Here is a 20305-nt window from a genome sequence, read left to right as displayed (position 1 = left end):
TTAGATGATGAGTTTTCTTTCTTTAGTTTTTTAAACGTGTCTACATTGTGTGTATTTCTGTATTATAGGATATTTAAACATGGCCATATTCACAATATGGGCTACTTTTATTAGATGGAAAAAGCTCAGTGGTGTGTGTGTGTGTGTCTGAGCGTGTATTCATATCTTTGTGGAGGCCAAAAATTGGAAGTTTATTTGTGGGGACCAGGATTATGGTCGCCTCAAGTTTGAAGCCATTTTTGAGACTCAGTGACAATATGGTTAGGTTTAAGCTAAGGGTTAGGGTTAGGCATTCATTTTTCATGGTTAGGGTTGGGGTAAGGGGCTAGAAAAAGCATTATGTCAATTAGATGACCCCACAAGATATGAATACCCCACGTGTGTGTGTGGGAGTGGTTAAGAAAATGACCTGAATTCGATGTGATCTAAATATGAGGCTGAGATAATTTACTCATTGACTTGTGCTGGCCTAACATCACCACAGGACCCACTGGACCCGGCCAAAACGGTGATTGTGATTCGCTCTCTGGTTCCCAATGGTGTCGCAGAGAAGGATGGCAGGCTGTTGCCAGGAGACCGACTCATGTACGTTAACACCACCAACCTGGAGAACGCCAGCCTGGAGGATGCCGTCCAGGCCCTTAAGGGGGCCAAGCTCGGCAAGGTCCAGATCGGAGTCGCCAAACCACTGCCTGTAAGAATTGTTATTAGAAAGCGTTTGCTTTTCCCCCCTCTACTTTAAATCGCTTTGAAAATCAAAGTTCAAATGTGGTTTGCGTGATTGTAGTATTAAGTGTACATGTACCTGTCAGAGTTACTGAGATTTACTCTGTGCTTTTGTGAATTTTCTGCAGTATTTGTCAGGGCTCTGTCCCTCTACGTATGCAGGGTTTTAAATCCAGCAGTCCATATATCACACAAGTTAGTCTCCAGTCATGACAGCTCAGCTTACAAGGGCTTGAATTTTTCATGCAGGAAACAGTGTGGAGGTAGGCTGCATGGTTTAGCATTCCACCCACTGTTCTTTCAGGGGAGGCGACCAGCCTAAAATGCCCTGGACCCTTTGTTTTATATTATTATGTTATCGAATTCTCCAGTAGCACATCCCCTCTTGTACATTTAAACATACAAGGGCACCTGTCAAGATATTAGGTCTGTCCAGCGGCATATTCATTGCTCCAGGCAGCTGTGCTCCTTGTACAGGATGTTTCTCTCCCTGCAAAAACAGCTTGCATCCTTTCAGCTGTAGAGCCGCAGTTCTCTTGTATTGAATCTGCCGTCGGATTACTCAGCGAGATCTCTGGGCTGCCAGGGTTAGCTGGATTACAGAGCTGCTGGAAGCCTCTGTAGAGTTATCCTGCTCTGCTGCAGGACGTGGAATGGACTTCTGAGAAGTATTTTGTTGTGTTGCCTCTCAAAATTGAGTCTTACTAGTGTAATCCTGCAATATGCCATCTTGGTTTTCATACATTTCTAGGGTGCACGCTACTCACAGTAAATTGCAAAAGTTCTTTTGTTTTCCAAAGAATGCATGTAAAAAAAACACATGAAATTCAGAACGTCGAGATGATTGAACTCTATAGTTAAATAACAGCATCCTCAAAAATGTAACATCGCTTTCCATCTTCATTCCATGTTAATTTATTTGCTCTAGGTTTTGGTTAATGTAGTGTAATTCCATAAAGCCGGGGACACTGAAAGAATTTCTCCACTTTCTTAGGGAATATGTGGATATTCCCACTCTCCACACCCATATGGTGAGCAGGAAATAACTTCATCACCCACCATCCAATCATTTGACTTCAACAGTATTTTGGTTGAAGAAGGAGAGGAAGAAGGACTGACTGAGGGCATCCTTTACCGAGCAGAGCCTGCATTGGTTAGTTAGCTTCTGGGAAAACTGAAAAAAATCAATCAATCAATCACAGCTCATGAAAAGGGAAACACAAATTATACTTTTGCTTCCTTCTCATAATTTTGAAGCGTACCATGCTTGTAATCATGCAACAGTTAGCTTATATGAATGGTATTCTAATAAATACACGCAGTCGATTGAGGGTTTTATTGTTAAGGCTTCATTAGCTGTAGCTACATCAATTCTGATTGACTTGCATTACATTCCTACAATAGCATGATTAGTGATTCTTCCTAAGTGTCCCAGCTATTTGTATTTTGATCCATTACGGCAGATTGATACCAGTGATGCAGACCTGCCTGATGAAAAGATGTTAGGTCATTCTTACTCCGGGATCGAGGACGACACTTTCCAAGCTTCCATGATCGCTCTCCATGGTAGCACCTGTAGCACAGACCTGGATTACCTACACTCATCCACACCTAAGGTAAGGACCTTTATTTATAAAATGTAACTGAAATGAGAAGCACAGCTTGGTATTGTTTTCCTCATTTCATTAAATGTTACCGCACCATCTCGTGCCCTTTGTCACAATGAGCTTTACAGCATGTAGTCATTATTCTTCGTTTTTTTTTTTTTTTTTTTGCTATGGAGGGCCAAAATGTCATGAGACATGTTTCCTGTTCTTTGTTAGGGCAGTAACTACATTACTGAACTCGGTGTTATACGAGGGCTGTATCCACAGCCCCAAGAACTGAAACTCTCCAAATGGATATTAAATTATAAGGAAAATAACCCCGCAAAAAAAGAGTAAGGAGCAGACAAACTATTTTCCTAAGGGTATCTGTGTGTTTCCAGTTTTCCCAAAGGCCACAGCCGACCTTATTTGTAGGGCCTCGCTGCGTAATTTATCGTATAATAGGGCGGCCCAGAGGGACGAACGTGGGGCAGGACGACTCGTGGCAATTTATAGTACTGGGGGATTTCACAAAATACATTTCAGCTGTTTGTACGAAGCCCGACAGCTCAGCCTCAGCGTGATCATGTGCTCCAGAGGAAAGCAACAAGTCTCTTGATAAATTTACATCGGTGACCGTAAGAAATGCTTTTCCGGACTGTGAGGCTGGATGGTTTTTTTTTAACCTTTCACTCCGTGCCTGTTTCCTGAACAACAATGTAAAGTTCACCACATTGTAACTCGCCTCAAGAATGTCTCTGCCTTTAAGTTAGCGAGTTCTCTGTTTACCTGACTATCAGCTTGTTCGTTTGGATGGGGAATGATTTGTAACTTTAATTAGAAAATTGGGACATTCTGCATTCATTTTCTTATCTATTTGGCACATGTTGGATCATCTCTCCGATGATGGATATCGCTCATCTGTCGAGTATAGTTGTTGTTTTAGTGTTACTATGGTTTCTTTAGAGTTTATTTATAGTGTTTAGGTGAAGATGGAGACAAAGGAAGGACACAGGAGCTTTCTTCATGCACACAGGAAAAATGCAGCCAGAAAAATATACTGCTTAAAAAACATGAAAGGACCACTTTTTAATCAGAGTCCAGCATCTAGTTGATTAAACTTCTGGGATATTGATGTGGTCAGTTAAGTATCAGAGGGGGTTGTTGATCAGTTTCAGCTGCTTTGGTGTTAATGACATTAACAACAGGTGAACTAGAGGGGCAACAATGAGACAACCTCCACAACAGGAATGCTTTTGCATTTGATTAGGGTCAGTGTCACAAGAGCTAGCATGAGGCAATACCTGGACCCTACAGAGGTTGCACAGGTAGTTCAACTCATCCAGGGTGGCACATCAATATGTGCCACTGTCTCCCAGCACAGAGCATTGAGTAGATTTCAGGAGACAGGTAGTTTCTCTAGGAGAGAATTGATACCATTGATTGCTCCCCATGCTTGCCCGACCTAAATCAAAAGAACACCTCTGGGACATTATGTTTCTGCCCATCCAGCACCATCAGGTTGCATCTCAGGAGCTTGTCCAGAGGCTCGGTGATGCCCTGGTCCAGACCTGGAACCATCCGTCGTCTCATTTGGAGCCATACAAGCACATGAGGGTCATACAAACGTCTGAGTACCATTTGGAGTTGGTGCAATGAAATTTCAGCCAAATGGACTCGCCTGCCGCATCATTATTTGACGTTGATTTTCAGAGTCTGTTTGATTTCTTCCCTCTGTAGTTGATCATTTTCATTTCCATCAAACGAGGTGGAATCCTTTCATTCCTAACACATTATCCAGTCCAAATCAGTGTAGCTATCCAGCAGGTTTCCCTACATAGATCTCATGTGTTTTCAAAGTAGTAAGTAAGTAAGTAAGTAAAATTTATTTATATAGCACATTTCACAGATAAAAATCACAAAGTGCTTTACAATAAGATCAGACATACAAGTTAAAATTAATTAAAAGCCCGTTTGTATAAAAATGTCTTCAGCTGCTTTTTAAAGGAGTCAGTAGAGTCTAGACAGCGTAAAGACAACGGCAGAGAGTTCCACAGCCTAGGTGCCAGTGCCTGAAAAGCCCGATCCCCACGTGTTTTAAACCTAGTACGTGGGACCACCAGTAGCCTCTGACCTGAAGACCTAAGTGCTCGGGATGAAGCATGTTTCAACAGGTCCGAGATATACTGGGGAGCTTCACCGTGCAGAGCTCTAAAAGTTACAACTAAAATTTTAAAATGAACCCTAAAATTTACAGGCAACCAATGAAGAGAAGCCAAAACTGGAGTAATGTGTGACCTCTTATTTGTACCAGTTAAAAGTCTTGCCGCTGCATTCTGTACAGACTGAAGGCGATCCAGAGCTGATTTGTTGAGACACGTAAAAAGACCGTTACAATAATCCAAACAAGAAGAAATAAAAGCATGAATAATCATCTCAAGTTCTGCCTTTGACACCAGTAGTCTGAGTTTAGAAATGTTTCTTAGATGATAAAAACAGTTCCGGACAAGTTGTTTAGAGTGTTTCTCATGAGACATTGAACTGTCAAATATAACACCTAAGTTTCTGAGACTCAACTGAAATGAAGGGTCTAAAAAACTGATATGCTGCCTAATTTCTGAGAGCATGTGATCAGGTGCAATAATCAAAGTTTCTGTTTTATCTGCATTTAACTGAAGGAAATTGTCATTTAACCATTGTTTGATTTCTGACAGACAATTATTTAAACAAGACAATTTATACAACTCAGAAGCTTTGAAAGAACAGTACAACTGAATGTCATCAGCATAGAGATGATAAGAAATATTATTGTAACGTCTGATAATGTGGCCTAGAGGGAGTATATACAGCAAAAAGAGAATAGGACCTAAAACAGATCCTTGAGGTACCCCAGAAGGCAGAACTGATGTTTCCGACAGCACATGATTTATACAGACAGTAAAGGATCGTTCAGATAGATACGACATAAACCATTTTAAAACAACACCAGTAATCCCAAACAAGTCCTTCAGCCTATTTATCATGATGTTGTGATCAGCAGTATCAAAAGCAGAGCTGAGATCCAACATAACCAACCAAAGTGTTCCTGTGCATTTTTTTGAGCAGTATATTTATAAATTTGAAACAGTTTGGCCCCGTTTATTCTGACTGAGGTGTGTATATAGTGATTCTTGCAGGACTATTAGTTTGTAGTACTGCTTTGCATGCCAAAAAATTACGTATTTAATATTTTGTACATCCATGAGGGGGTTCTGACCTCAAGCTTTGAAACAACTGATGTAATATATGAGCCCTAATAATAACAACAGTTTAATCCCTAACTTTGGAAGGTGCCTTTAGTAAAACCATCTCACTTTCCTCCATTTGTCAAAGCCCATTTCAGTGTTGCCTTATTCAAATTACACTTCATGTTTCTTGTTTTAAGTACATATCTATATACTGAGACTCTCATGTTTTATATATCTGCACATTTGCATTTTTTTTAACTTCTGTTCAGACTCCCAGAAGGATTTTTCGCTGAGAACCATTACTATTCAGCCTGGTTCTAATAAAGTCTTAAACGCTGTTATAATAAAACTGCATAATGCACTCGGCTCTCAAGATCTTCAGTAATTTATGCCACTTTCTACTGGCCTCCGATGGCTTTTCTGTGGCTCATTACAGCGATGGAGGGAGATGAATTGTCCCTGTTGGGCAGTTGTCTAACTAACAGAGTGGGAATGTTCACTCAATCTGCTCTACTTTGTTTTACTCCAGCTCACAGCCCGACTGAAGTTGCTGGAGGAGCATCCCTGCTTTGCAGACAACAGTCAAGTCTTCTCTCCGGAGGAGTCGGCCTCTTACGCTCCTCCGAGTCTGACCAGCCACATCCCGGCTTTTAATGCTATTCTGAGCAGCTCCGACCAGTACCTGGGACAGCTCCCGAGCAAAGAAGAACCAGCGGACGGCACAAATTCATACAGCCCGTTTGCTGAAATCGGGAGCAGATCGAATGTGCTAGAGGAACCTGTGGAGAGCCTTAACTATCAGAAGGAGCCTGCTATTTCTTTCGGAGAGATTGGAGACATAAGAGTTTTGATGAAGGTAAGAATTTAACAAGTCTAAATACAAACAGTGCGTCTGGGTGATTTCGATCGCGATAAGATCAGGAGATAAGATTAGAATGGATATTCTATGCTGTGCACATGTGACAAGGTGCGTTATAACAGCGAGGAAATAATCCTCCTTCATCATTTCTTTTTTAAAGTCTCTCCACTCAGAGGCTGCCTTCAAACGTGAGATAAAAAAGGTTCTAAGCTGATTTGTTTAAAATGATTTTCACAGTCAAATCGCTGCCTTTTTCTCCAGAGACCCTGCTTTGTTTTGGAATCCGGACTTATATATTTATTTACTGTCATGACTAAGTGTGCTGAATTATCACCTTAAAGGATGAGGAGGCTGGTGCGAAAGAATCGGCAGAAGACGGAGACAAAGCAACGCTGACCTCAGGGAGCAATTTTGAAAGGACTATCACAGTCGTCAAGGGCAACTCCAGCCTGGGTTTGTGCTCATTTCTTTACAATCTTTAATTTGTTCTTTTTATTTGTTTTCATTTTCCACAGAAGTGTTAATGAGGTTTCAGGATTGAAAGGTGCATTTGGCCTTTACTTTTATCTCCTGTTTTCTAAATCCAGTTTTATGGAGAAATGATAGAAGCAATTTTTGACTGTTTTCCACTCAGAAAGTCTAATCCCATCACCATACTCATTATTTGCATTTCAAAACCTGCCCAAGGGGCTGCTACTGGCTCCAAGAATATTAAGTATGAACTTCTAAAACAAATAGGTGTTATGAAGTTACAGTTTAAAATCTTCAATTCCTCAATCGTCTTTTATTTTGCTCGTTTGTGCTCTTTCAAGGTTTTTATTGGGTGGAGAATTGGAATATTCGGCATATTTTGCTCTCAATTTGCAGCTTACTTAGACCGAATTCATTCTTAAATAGAGCGCACTAATCTTATTTTTAAACAGTTTATAAATGAACTCTCACACACCAAGCTGTTGCAAAAGGGAGTTTAAAATGTAGTCGAAGGCTTTAGCCGGAGTGTCTCCCATCTGGATAAAAGGATGATGGACAGTATGTGCAGATGAAGACGAGCCTCCAGAGATATTATGTCACACTCCATTGAGACAGATGTGAAAATTAAATTTATCAACATGTTGACAGTTTCTAGAGTGAATGGATTTTCTTGTAGAAGAGAATCAAAAATGTAGTCTAACTGTGTTCCTGAGTTAAGTAAATGTTGGGATATTTTCTCTCACTGATGTTTTACAGAGCCAAGAGTAGGCACAGTATAAAAACACAAAGTGTAAAAATGGCTCAGAGTGTGCCAAGAAAATATCCCCACACCATTAAACCACAAAAAAGGCTGATACAAGGCAACATGCATCCATGCTTTCGTGTTCTTTATACTAAACTGTCACCCTACCATCCGAATGAGACTCCTTGGTGAGCTGGTGTGAACTGTAGCCTCCGTTTCCTTTTGTTAGCTAACAGGAGTGGCAGCTAACGGTGTGGTCTTCTGCCTCAAGGTCCGATGTGCTGTTGGTCTTGGTTATGATGAGTGGTAGTTTGAGTTACTGTTGCCTTTAGCTCAAAGCCATCTGGCCATTCTCCTCTGACCTCTGACATCAACAAGGCGTTTTCTTTGGATATTTTCCCTTGTTAAAGATAGTTGTGTGGGAAAAACCCGGCAGATCAACAGTTTCTGAAATACTCAAGTCACTTAAATCAGAGGTCCCCAACCCCCGGGCCTTGGACCGGTACTGATCCGTGAGTCGTTTGGTACCGGGCCGCGAGAGTGGAGGCTCAGGTGTGAAATGTATGGTTTTCAGGGTTTTTATCGGTTTTCAGCGTTATTTTGTTATCGTTTTTATCGTTTACTCGGTTTTCCTGGGTCTTTTCACGTGTGTTATGAATAAATCTTATTTTTTTCGGTACCGGCACTAGTTTTATTTTGTTGTATTTATCCACGACACTTTAAAGGCCGGTCAGTGAAAATATTGTCGGGCACAAACCGGTCCGTGGCGCCAAAAAGGTTGGGGACCGCTGACTTAAATCACTTAAATCAAACAGTTGCTCATCTTCTTCAAAGGGATGACAGTGAGCGCCTTGAAAGACGGTTTGGGGATGTTGATCCGCAGCATAATCCACGGAGGATCCATTAGCCGGGATGGACGTCTCGGGGTTGGCGATCTCATCCTGGCTATCAACGGAGAGCCCACTGCCAACCTGACCAACGCCCAGGCCCGCGCCATGCTCAGGAGGCACTCTCTCATTGGGCCAGATATGGGGTAAAGGCTATAATCTATATACACGTTTACCCGATACAATAGCATGCATTATGATTTCAATGAGACCATTATTGTGGCCAAAAATAACAGATTGCGATTTGCAGTAATTCATTTGACTTAAATGTGAAGCTTATGCTGTACCAAAGCTTTTTTTTTTTTTTTTTTTAATTCAAGCGGTTAGTTGTCATTTAGCCCATATGCACATAATTAGTAATGTCTGAGTGCATGAAATGAATATTAGCTCCTCTCAGCCATTTCTCTGTAAGCCGCGTGCTAGAGTCCATTTAAATGAGCCTATAAATGCAGAATACAGCAGGCTCAGTAGTAACTGGCAGATTATTTTTTTAAAGAAATGAGCACTACTAAAGTTACACTGTTGGCCTGACACCCTGCCCTGTGAAAGACTTGCCTTACAGGTAAATCGAATGTTGTATTTGACAAGTTCTGCTTGCTGAACTAAACTTGGCAGTTTGTTTGCTTCGGTGCATAAAAAAGCCAACTCTTCACGTTCTAGATCTGCTTGTGCACCCGAGGACGATCTGTGCCCATTTTATGTGTGAGTATGACTAACTTCCATGCTGGTGGACTTTCTGCAACAACAACAACAACAACAAACTCTCTTTCTTTCCATCTGCTGCCGACCTTCATTGCAGTCTATTAGAGTTTTATCCAGACAGTTACTTACAGCAGAGTGCCAAAGCAACAGCAACAGCGAAATATGACTATAGCTGCTAAAGATGCTGTTTTTAATGTCTGTCAGATACACTGAGTAGCATTTAAATAATAATACTGTGAAGCTGTGCACCAGCTTTAACAAATGTTTTAATTTCTATTCCCGTGACAACAGATCTGGATAAATCTTGATTGACTACCACTTTTTTTTTAGCACCTAACCTGCTGTACGTCGTCTTCTTTCTTCCATTGTGACTAACATATTTAAAGGCACCATGACGCACTGTTTTTCCTGTTTTCCCCTCCACTCATCATTCCTTTATAAGCTCCGCCACGTCTCTCACCGCCTGTTGTTCTTAATGAACTGACTCATCGGTTTCATTATTTCATTCATTTTCCTCTGTCTGCATGCCATGTATTTTTAAAAAAAAAAAACCACACACACAAATCAAAATCGACCCATCTGCTGAAGATCTGTTAGGTTCACTCAGATGTGCTAATGCGCCCCCGAGAATAAGCCTCACTCTGAATTGTTGTGAAACGTCAGTTTGTCAGCTTTCTTTTGTTTCATTTCCTAAAGGGAGTTTGTTTGTGTTAATAATAGAGCCATCAAATTTGTTCCACATCGGTCACACAGTAGGTGATGCAGGACTTCGAAAGCGTCTCAACCTCGTCACAGGGAAGTGTTTTGCAAATAGACTGAGGTTAGTTTTGCTGCAGTCTTGTTCGTGAAGTAAAATCTGATGCAGGGACAACGGCTTCTAAATGTAAATGAGCAGATTTAAAAGTAGCTGTTTTGTTTAATGAAAAGGTGGAGACGGGGGGTAGCTGTAAGGATTTGGTTCCATTTTGCACTTGACTGCGTGTTCTCCTCTATTTTTGGTAAATTACTTTGTGCTTTTGCAATGAATGGGGGCATAATTGCCAATAACGGTGAGTAATAGGGTTTATAAATATGGAGGCCAGGTTGTTGTGTAGTTTGTGAATATCCACTCATTTATGTGTGTGTGTGTGTGCTTATGTTTATGTGTGTGGTATGGGGGGGTTCAGCATTACGTATGTCCCAGCCGAGTATCTGGAGGAGTACAAGGCCAGCCTGGAGCAGCCTAAAGACGACGTCTTCACTGATGCAGCTCCAGCACCAGTGGCAGCTCCAGCGCTGAAGTACGTCCCCCTGCCACAGTGATAGTTGTTATGCAATTTGCAGGCAAACCTAAAGGTGAACAGACAAATGTTTATATGCGGAGCCTCTTTTTTGTATTTTTAGAGAAATTCCTAACCTCCCCGAGCGCGAAGACGGAGAAGGAGAAGAAAGCGCATCTTATAACATCTGGAACCAACCGAGGAAGTGTGTGAACACAGACACATGTGTACCTGACCTTTTGATTCAATTTTGTACACGTATCAAATGTCAAGGTTTAAAGTGAAAACTCTTGCAATCCCTTATTGGTACCTTCCTCAGAGTGGAGCTTTTCCGAGAGCCGGGCAAGTCCCTGGGGATCAGTATCGTCGGTGGCCGAGGGATGGGCAGCCGGCTGAGCTCTGGAGAGGTGATGCGGGGCATTTTTATCAAGCACATCCTGGAGGACAGTCCTGCTGGACAGAACGGGACTCTGAAGACTGGGGATCGAATTGTAGAGGTAAAGGGACTTTTTGTGTCACAGAACAATCTATATAATTTATTCGTTTGGACTAAAGTGCTCAAATGTTTGAAATAAATGGCTAGACAAAAAAACTGGTTTAAGATTGAATTTTTTTTTATGCTTCCTTCAGGTGGACGGAGTAAACCTAAGAGATGCTAGTCACGAGGAGGCAGTGGAGGCCATACGGAGGGCAGGGAACCCTGTCTCCTTCCTGGTCCAGAGTATTATCCAGAGGCCCAGGGTAAGTCTGTATATTAGCGTCTGATTCCCAGTAACTACCTCATAATGTAAAGGTCACAATATCCTCACTCTGCAGCTTCTTTTTTGTTACCTCGTGTAAAACTTTTGTGTTTCGGCACAGGTCGTTTAGGGCACTTTCAAAAAGCTAACAGGTACCGTATATGACCCCTTTATTGTCCTGGGTTGTCTGTACGTTGAAAGTAAATGTGAACTCTTTTATGGAGCGACAACAAACCCTGCCTGGCATATTAAATGTATTAGCGTGTTTTAACCTTTAAGAGCAGCGCTGAACAGTGTATCAACAACACCGTTTGTTGCTTGAAAGTGCCCTCAGGCCTTTAAAGCATGACTAAATCGTTTCCTGCTGAGGCTGCTACTGGCGTGGCTCCAGTGTCAGATCTCCCTGCTTTCATCACCTTTCACACATTAGGAGATAGTCCCTCATGGTTTCCTAAATATTCTGGTTACTCATTAAGCATACAACAAACCATAATCTTATGTAAAACAGGGGAAGGACACGAGGAGGGCAAGAATGATATTAAAGCTGCTATGATCAGTGTTTTTGGAACAATGGCATAAGGGCCATTGACCGAACCTGACTTTGCGGTTCCCCTGAGCTCTGCGTGGATTTGTAGCATCATTCGATTTATTCTTTTGGTTTTCCAAACAGTAACTGTAGTATTTTTTGGTCTTCTTGTCTTATTTTTTTGTTAATGTTAATGTTTGTTAATGTTTTTTAGCAGTTAGCTCAACAGTTACTAAAGTTATTATCTAAAAAGTTAACACTGTTTAGAATAAACCTTTTAGCTTTTAGTTGGTTAAAAGCTAGCTAACTGTCATGGTTGTTAGCTAAAGAAATACTGAAATACATTGTGCACTTGATACTAGCACGCGCTAGGCTAACAAAAACATTAGCAGGCTAATTTAGTAGCCTGCTAATGTTTAATTGTTTAATGTTTAATTAGTGGCTGATTGTAACTTCAAAACAATACAATAAATAAGAGACACGTAATTAGTTACCTTTTAATTATATGTCTTATTTGGTCAAAGTTACAGTACTGTGCAAAAGTCTTGAGCTTTTTTATTAAAGACTTAAAAAACTGACTTTTTGAAGCTTCAGACTTTTTTTTAATGTATTAAGCGACTTAATGTTGACCTATGAATCATTCAAATTAAAGACAAAGTAAGTAAAGGAAAGAACTGATGTTGTATCTACACGTAACAGACAACCTAGCAAATACAAATATAAATTCTATCTTTACACACGTTGTTACAAGCAGTCTGTCACAAAAACATACATTTTTAACAAAAAATGCTAAAAGCATCAAATAGTATTTTTGCATCTTTTGATACCCAACGAGATATTAACTGAAAGCTTGGCATATCTCAGCGTGATGTTCAGTTTGTCCTTAAATTTTTTTTAGGAAACTTGAAAAGTGAAGAACTAAAGAAATATCAGGACAAAGCTACCTGCAGCAGATGAACAGTGTCTGAAAGTCAGCTTTTAAGAAGTAGGAAAAAATTAGGAAAAAACCTGAGAGATGCATCTGACCGTTCACTTGATCCATCTACTGTTCACTGATGCCTCATCAGAAATGGTGTCAGTAGAGGGGTGGCTGTCAATAATTCAAGGGAAACTGGGAGAAAAGGCTGAGTGTAATGCCAAATTACACAATCAGTGGCAACAGGGTCATGGAGATGTGACGCAAATTTGAAGTTCTCAGTACAAATCATCTTTGATATGTATGGAGTAGGTCAGGAGAGAAGGACAACAGTATCTACAGGCATCTGTAAAACACACAGTGGAGACTCTGTCATGGCTTCGGGATAAATTTCAGTCAGTGGTGTGGGGATCTTGACAAAACTGATAGAGTTATGACCGCAGAAAAGTACCATCAGATTTTGATCCATCATGCAATGCCATCTGGAAAGCGTCTGTCTGAGAACAGCTTCATTTTTCAATAAGACAATGATTCCAGACACACTGCCAACGCAGTAAAAGCATACCTGGATAGAGAAACACACAATGAAACACTATCAGTCATGAATTGGCCTCCCCAGAGCTCAGACCACAACATTATTGAACCAGTGTGAGATCATCTTGAAAGAGAACAGAACAAACAGGCCGAAACATCCAAAGAAGAGCTTTGAATGTCTTTCCTGAAGACTACTTCAGGAAATGATTAACTCTGTTTGCTCATTTTCCATTTTCCTAGCAAAATGTAGAAAATTGGGGTGACTGAAGACATTTACACAGTACTGTATACCAAACTAGTTCTTTAAAGTACTCAGAACAGTTTTAAGTAGTTACTACAATATGAGCTGCCTCAACCTACATCTCTGTTCCTCTACATGGCGTTCTCAGCCCGAGTCAGTTTATTGCCCAGTTTCATTGCCCGCAGTAAAGAAACACACCACCGCTTTCACACACATACCACCTCGCACATGTCAGGTAATCTGTCTTTCTCTTTTTGTCTCCATCATTTTATTGCTTAAGCTATCCGTCACACTTTATCTTAGTTGCATTATCTGCACTCCCTACTCTTTCCCTTTGTCTCTCAGACTGGTGGCTGAGTCTTTCTTTTTATGTCCGTCTTTGACTTTGAAATAAACATGATGTGCGCATTAATGGCAATAAAGCAGAATTCTAAATTCCCTCCAGGAGAAAAAGAACTGAATCATTTGTTTAATGTCAGTGACCCCAAATGCTGCTTTCAACCAAGCGCTAAAATCAATGTGGCCACCATTTTAGACACATCTGTGCTGAAGGTGAGCTTTGGTGACATTTATTGCACATGCACACTAGATTCTAACCGCGGGGCTTATTAAAATTTAATTGATGCCTCAAAGATGGTCATTATCAACTCTACAATATCAGGGTTGCCAGCTTTTTGTGGGAATAGCACAGCTGGCACTTTTTATCTTTATATCAGGCAAAAAATCTTTTGTGCTGTATTGTAGGGCATACTGATAGACGAACGTCAGGACCGCCTTTTTAGTTTTGTCTTGTTTTGAGCTCTCGAGTTAAGGATTTTGGTCCTCTTTGGCCATTTCTTTTTTAAAATCGGGGTGATATGCATTTAAGAACTGAGGATATATTACCACACCCATATATCTGTATATTTTACTCTAAATGGGCCAACATTGTGTTGTATTACGCTAGCAATTAAGTATAAACCCATCACTAAAATAGTTACCGCACTATTAAATCCAATGCACAGGGAGGTCATTTCATCATAGACTTCTAAACAACTGGTCTGCTTTCGATAGCCAGAGATGTCGCCCCCTGTTGGCCATTAAAAAGAATACATTAGGCTGCCTCCATTTTTGTATACAGTCTATGCTAAAAACATATAAAACCTAGATAAAAAAAAAGTCTGCACGTAAAAAGCCGAGGGTATATTTAAGGCATAAAAACATTTTCGTTTTCGTTTTTCATCCAGTTGCTTTTTCGTTTTCTTATTAGTTTAATCATTGAAAAGGTTGCAGCTGTGTATATATTTTTTTCCCCTCAGAAATGGCCTTAAATATAAACTAGCCGATGAATAATTAAGTTGTCGCCATTGCTGTTAATGTGTTCAGGAACACATCCAGTGATACAAGGAGACATTATTAGCAAGGCTCATTAGTCAAACTTGCAGGAGAATCTGTTTAAATCGACCTCGTGGATGGTAATATATGTGGATTTGAGTTATGATGGGTGAAAGTCTGTATAAAAAATTAGATTTTTCCAGGGGATTTAAGTTGGCAACCCTGAAAGTATAAGAGAAAATAATAAGGGCATTAATTGTGGCTCTGCGGCTGCAGGAAGACGTTCTTCTAATTTACTCCAGAGTCACTGGGGTCAGTGCTGAGTGCAGCCAAAGTGAAATCCACGACAATAAACCGAATCATGAGATAAATACCATTTTTAATGGATGATATATCTGAGCAGTGGAGTCAGAGCAGTAGTAGCTGTTTTAAAATGCAGCCACCGAGGGCCACCTAAGAGAGCACAGTAACTACATCTGTGCTGTTTCCCTTGAAGTTTCAAATCACTCTGTTGTAAGCAATGAATAATCTCAAGGTAGCCCGGAGGAGTCTTTGAAACATTTACGCTTTCAGAGAGCGAGAGGCTTTCTTCAGTTCCTCCACGTGAAGGAAATATCCGTCTTCGAGGAACCCGTTAGTTAAACGTTAATGATTTCAATCTCTCTCTGTCTCCTTGGTTACCTTTGATTAAATTTCGTCAGAAAGGCTCAGACATCATCTCTAATGTTCGTCAGCTTGTCGGTCTTGTGTTGCTTTTAGAAGCCACCCCTGCCCTTCCTTCAGCTAAATAGCCACAGCGGGTCGAGCCTTCGCTGCACTAGTCAAACCTCCCTGCCTCAGGTTAGAAACCTCTGCTGCGTCTCCTCGCGTTTGTGTGGGCGTGTCTTTCGTTTGGACCTGTGTGCAACTTGATCGGACCTGTTCGACACGGAGACTATTTTCCAACCTGTGCACGATGCCTGTTTTTAAATCTGCCTCTGATAACACGTGTTCATGTTCATTTTCTGTCTCTGTAACTTTGCTTTCTTTCCCATCTGTTGCACACGCAGAAAGTGAAAATGTTAGTTGAGGCTTTTACTGTAAGTGCTTTTTTTCTTCTTCTTCTCCTTTTCTTTTAAATTTTTCTCCTGTCGTTAGCTTTGAAAGGCGATTTATTCCAATTATCCCTCCAGCATTGTCCCGAGTGCCTCGTTGCCAATGTAAAAAAGACAACTTGATTAGACGGTCGGCAGTCAACACAAATACTGTTGTGTGACGAATTATAAACTGCAAGTTTCTGGCAAACAAAGAAGAAAACATTTCAAGCATGATCATTCAAGAAATCGTCAAGCTTGGACGGGCGCGTGGTGCCGGGCACGTTTTCCTCACTCGACACATCAGTGTTTTGGCATGTCTGAGTGTTTGTGTGCTTTCAGTTCTCGGCTTTGCCAAGCTTCAAGTTAGCAGAAGCAGTGAAAGTTTTGCCTTTATTTGAGAAATGCGGATTTCCAAAACAGATGGTTTATCATAACACAGCATACCGAGCACAGCTTTAGTCATTCCGAACATTTAAGACTTAGCGTGGACCCATTAATATTTATGGGATTACTGCCCGTGCGTCGCACCGCACTGTGATACAGTATCTTTCACTATCTGGTGACATTGAAGTGGATGTTATGAATTTGCTGTCCATACGTGACGTAAATTAATTTCAAAGTCCTTTTTTTTGTTGTTGCTATCTGGTGCAGAGTAGTGATTTACCTTCATGTCTGTCTTAAATGCAACAGTCATCGATAACAGACTCGAGTGAGGAGAGAGCTGCTGCAGCCGCAACAAGGAACAACAAGGACAAGGTTGGTACTTCTAATTACCGAGCACGCAGATCGCCTATCAGTGTTGTTGTGTTTGTTGTCAGATTTCAGTAGGTGTCGCTCACGGCGTTAAAATAGATTCAGTAAAAAAAAACAAACTTTCACCATAAACTTGAGATGTGTTGTCGACCGCAACGCTGGCACACGCGTTTGACTTGACCTGTCAGAACGATGCTGTCTGCTAAAGTTGCCCTTTTTGTCTTCTCCGTAGGAGGGTGACAGTCACAGTAGACTTTTCCTCCGCCTCTCCCCAACTAACCCTTTCACTCCTACCCCGTTTAAGGTTCGTGGGTCTCTGTGTTGTGCTTTCCACCTTCCATTTCCGTGTATGCTTGCACGAATATGTCAGCGTGTCACACGGCAGCCCGTGAATTGGAGATGTCCTGACGTGCTGTGCATGCATATGCGTGGCCTAACACCTCCACCGTCTGACTTCCTGTGTGTGTGTTTCTTTTTGTGGAATCGTGAACATCTTTCTTCCTTTACTGTAGTTTTTGCCTTTTTGCTTTTAGTCCGTTTTTGGAAGCGTAACAGAATCAAAACTCTAGTTTTAAATGGATGATTTTGAGTTTTGAGCATTATATTTAAGATCAACAATGAATGAAGTGATCAGAAGTCAGAGTTGTTACAGGTAAGTGCGCGTATGAATTACTGATGGGTGAATATTTGAAATTTAGAGATGATCATTAAATTATTAATTATATAGTAGAGATCAAAATTTACTGTAACATCAGTCGTCCACTTAAAAAAAAAAAAAGAGTGTGCAGCAACCAAGCCAATCATCGGGAGAAGTAATCACAAGGCCACAGAGGGACGCATCACATGGACGGTGAAGAAGAACTGTAGTGATGACAGCAAGGTTCAGTTTCGACGCGAGGTTTTATGTTCGGGGTCAAATGGGAGCAGAGGGGAGTCAGTTTGGAGGACGGGGCTTCATGGTTTGGAGCAGAAGTTGGATTTGTTTTATACTTTAGTGTCAACAGTAATGTCCATGAGAGGCTTCTACGCCAACAGAGTCAGCCAAGACTTTCTATGGAGGCCGGTGCCTCTTGTTACCCCATGAAACAGAAGCACTTGTTGAATGTGAGAGCTTTAAAATAATGCATGATGGCTAGCCCAGAATCCTGATCCTGAACCTAGCTGTGGCTATGAAAGTCAAGCAGTGGCTAAACTGTGGAGGAGACCAAGATCAAACCAGAGCAGTGTGGGAAATTGATAACAATCGTTGTGTTGTGTTAGTTAGTTGTGTTACAGTCATTTAGAGAAAAGGCCCCCCTACAAGAGACCAGGTTTTATACTGGCCCAGCGTTTTAGCCAGTATTAGCTATTTGCTAACTCCATCTCTCTTGTTCATGGATTTTGTTACATTTATTAGAAGCAGCAGTGACTTAAATACAGGAAATTTAGGCATGTAAGGTGTTCTCTAATTTTGATCTCTGCTTTTCATTAAATGAAAAAGAAAAAGTAGCAAAAATACACATTTTGGTGCGAGCTGGAGTAGTGTTGCTATCCCAGTTGTGATCAGAGCTCATAGCATCAATAACTTCCATCTAACGCACATGTACAAGGAAACCAAGCATATGGCTTCTTGTTGATTGCGTCGGCGCCTTCCTCTCGCTGTGAACCTGACAGCTAATTGATTTAAACATTAATGGAGAGATGAAACCTTCTTTATCTTCTTTACCTTTCACTCATCAACTGTTTTCTGCCTCCATCTGTGGCGCGACAGCTGGCGAAGCGTGAAGCGGCAAAGGCATCTCCCACCAGCGCTGTCCTCACCCTGCCAGTGGTGCCTCATGTGGGAGAGACTGATACAGACACGCTGACAGAGATTCCTGGCAGTTCTGCTGAGACTGCTGAGGAGAAAAAGGAGGAGGGGGAGGAGCCCGAGGACGAGTACGGATATAATTGGAGTGAGTTTAGTTTGTCTGGTTTTTATTGTGTGTTTTTGCAATAGGGTGTTTAATTTTGCAGTGAAATATCACAAGGTTGTAAATGTTTGATGTAAATGTAATCCTGCATCGCATATAGCAGGAATATTTTAACCCAGTTTGTAGTGGGAGGAAGTAAAAATATATGCTTACATACTACACTATGTAGTAACAGCAAATGGCCACAAGAGGTCCTCCAAGTTACATGTCTGCCCATAAAGTCTCCTGAATGGCATAAACGTGCATTGATTCACATGCTTGAGCTGGTTGTGCCTCAGCAAAAACCTGAAGGACTCAGTGTCCCAATTAGGCCGTTATCATCCTGCAGACACTCTGATGTCAACTGTAGGATGAACTCACTGCTCCAGAGAGAAAGATAGCGAGCAATCAGCATAAAGAACAGCCTCCAAACACCTGGGATTGTGGAGTAGATGTGTATATGTGCCCTTGTGTGTGTTTGTGTGTGTGTGTGTGTGTGTGTGTGTGTGTGTGTGTGTGTGTGTGTGTGTGTGTGTGTGTGTGTGTGTGTGAGCAAGATAGACAGAGCCCATCCTGCAGGAATAAGATTGATGAGGTTGAGCCCGGGGAGGTGAGTTGTGGAGATTAGTACAGGACTGATGGTTCAACAGTGGCAGGGAGCCCAGAACAACAGGAGCCCACTGGTCTGAACAGTGGCTATCTAACACACCAGAGACAGGAGAGGTGGAGAGACAAAGAAAAGAGACTGGAACCAGAACAAAAGAGCCAAGATTGAGACAAAAATGGGAGAGGGTGAAGCTGAAATAGAAAATTCTGCTGACAAACTTCTACCTTTTACTTTTGGTTCCTCTGCAATTTACACATTTCAAATATCTGCTCCTCTTTCGGGAAACGTTACACGGAGCGATAGGGCTCGAGACCAGTCTGGCGCTATTTTACTTGTCAGCTTACATCTGTCTGCCGCGACTTCGCCTGCCTCTTTCAGAGAACATAATCCAGCGTTATGGCAGCCTCCCAGGTGTCCTCCACATGATTGAGCTGGAGAAAGGCAAAACAGGCCTGGGCCTCAGCCTGGCAGGGAACAGGGACCGCTCACGCATGAGCGTGTTCGTGGTGGGAATAGACCCCAGCGGGGCGGCTGGTAGGGACGGACGTATGGTTGTTGGGGATGAGCTGCTGGAGGTGAGATGCGTATAAAATTAGTTTCACTGTTCATTTGCTTTTTTTTTTTTTTTTTAAAATGTCTCAAATTCTTTAAATGCTTTTCTGAGCAATAAACTTTATGTTGTGCTACAGATCAACGGACAAGTTCTGTACGGCCACAGTCATCAGAACGCGTCCTCCATCATCAAGAGCGCTCCATCCAAAGTCAAAATCATCTTTGTCAGGTATCAACAGTTATTTTCATCACTATTAAAGCTCCTGTGAAAATATGCATGCAGTTATTGAGCCTCAGAAAAGTTATTGTAATGTTAGTGAAAAGCCAATAGATGGAGCTATTGTCATTCAACAGAAGGATGCAGCACAGGTTGAACATAATGGCCTCTGTTCTGTAATGCTTAATAACACAGTCTCTCACATGCACATACCAAACTTATACATGCATTCATAAAGTATAGTTTATCTTGAAATATTTTGTAATCAATAAATATTAATAAAAATTATATTAAACCTATCACACCAGCTGGCACTTGGCTGATGATTGTGAAGGTTTTACAACATTTCTACAGCATTTATTTTATTTAGTTACCAAAAGAGATAAAGAGCAAAAGTTGAACGTTAGTGACAAATAGAAATAACAGACTTCCAAAGTAA

The 20305-nt window shown here is 41.3% G+C and overlaps 1 protein-coding gene across 11 annotated transcripts in view; it reads left to right on the top strand.

The window, feature by feature from the left end:
* The window catches only part of mpdz (multiple PDZ domain crumbs cell polarity complex component), a 51494-nt gene that overhangs the window by 20266 nt on the left and 10923 nt on the right, over positions 1–20305 (top strand). For 2 of the 11 annotated variants that reach the window (XM_085143864.1, XM_085143855.1), the window contains exons 17-34: positions 485–694; positions 1721–1879; positions 2190–2342; positions 6069–6395; positions 6740–6851; positions 8446–8644; positions 9159–9200; positions 10367–10480; positions 10584–10664; positions 10779–10956; positions 11090–11200; positions 13565–13651; positions 15780–15809; positions 16497–16562; positions 16792–16863; positions 18310–18493; positions 19476–19672; positions 19787–19878. In XM_085143864.1, the coding sequence (XP_084999990.1) occupies positions 485–694; positions 1721–1879; positions 2190–2342; positions 6069–6395; positions 6740–6851; positions 8446–8644; positions 9159–9200; positions 10367–10480; positions 10584–10664; positions 10779–10956; positions 11090–11200; positions 13565–13651; positions 15780–15809; positions 16497–16562; positions 16792–16863; positions 18310–18493; positions 19476–19672; positions 19787–19878 (2414 nt within the window). Of the gene's footprint in view, positions 1–484; positions 695–1720; positions 1880–2189; positions 2343–6068; positions 6396–6739; positions 6852–8445; positions 8645–9158; positions 9201–10366; positions 10481–10583; positions 10665–10778; positions 10957–11089; positions 11201–13564; positions 13652–15489; positions 15571–15779; positions 15810–16496; positions 16563–16791; positions 16864–18309; positions 18494–19475; positions 19673–19786; positions 19879–20305 lie in introns of all 11 variants that reach the window. The other 9 variants (XM_085143930.1, XM_085143914.1, XM_085143871.1 and 6 more) reach the window with 9 other exon arrangements.

This window comes from Neolamprologus multifasciatus, chromosome 3, assembly GCF_963576455.1.
Source record: "Neolamprologus multifasciatus chromosome 3, fNeoMul1.2, whole genome shotgun sequence".
Lineage (NCBI taxonomy): Eukaryota > Metazoa > Chordata > Actinopteri > Cichliformes > Cichlidae > Neolamprologus > Neolamprologus multifasciatus.
Note: the sequence above shows the minus strand (reverse complement) of the source record. Positions and strands in the feature narration are given on the sequence as shown.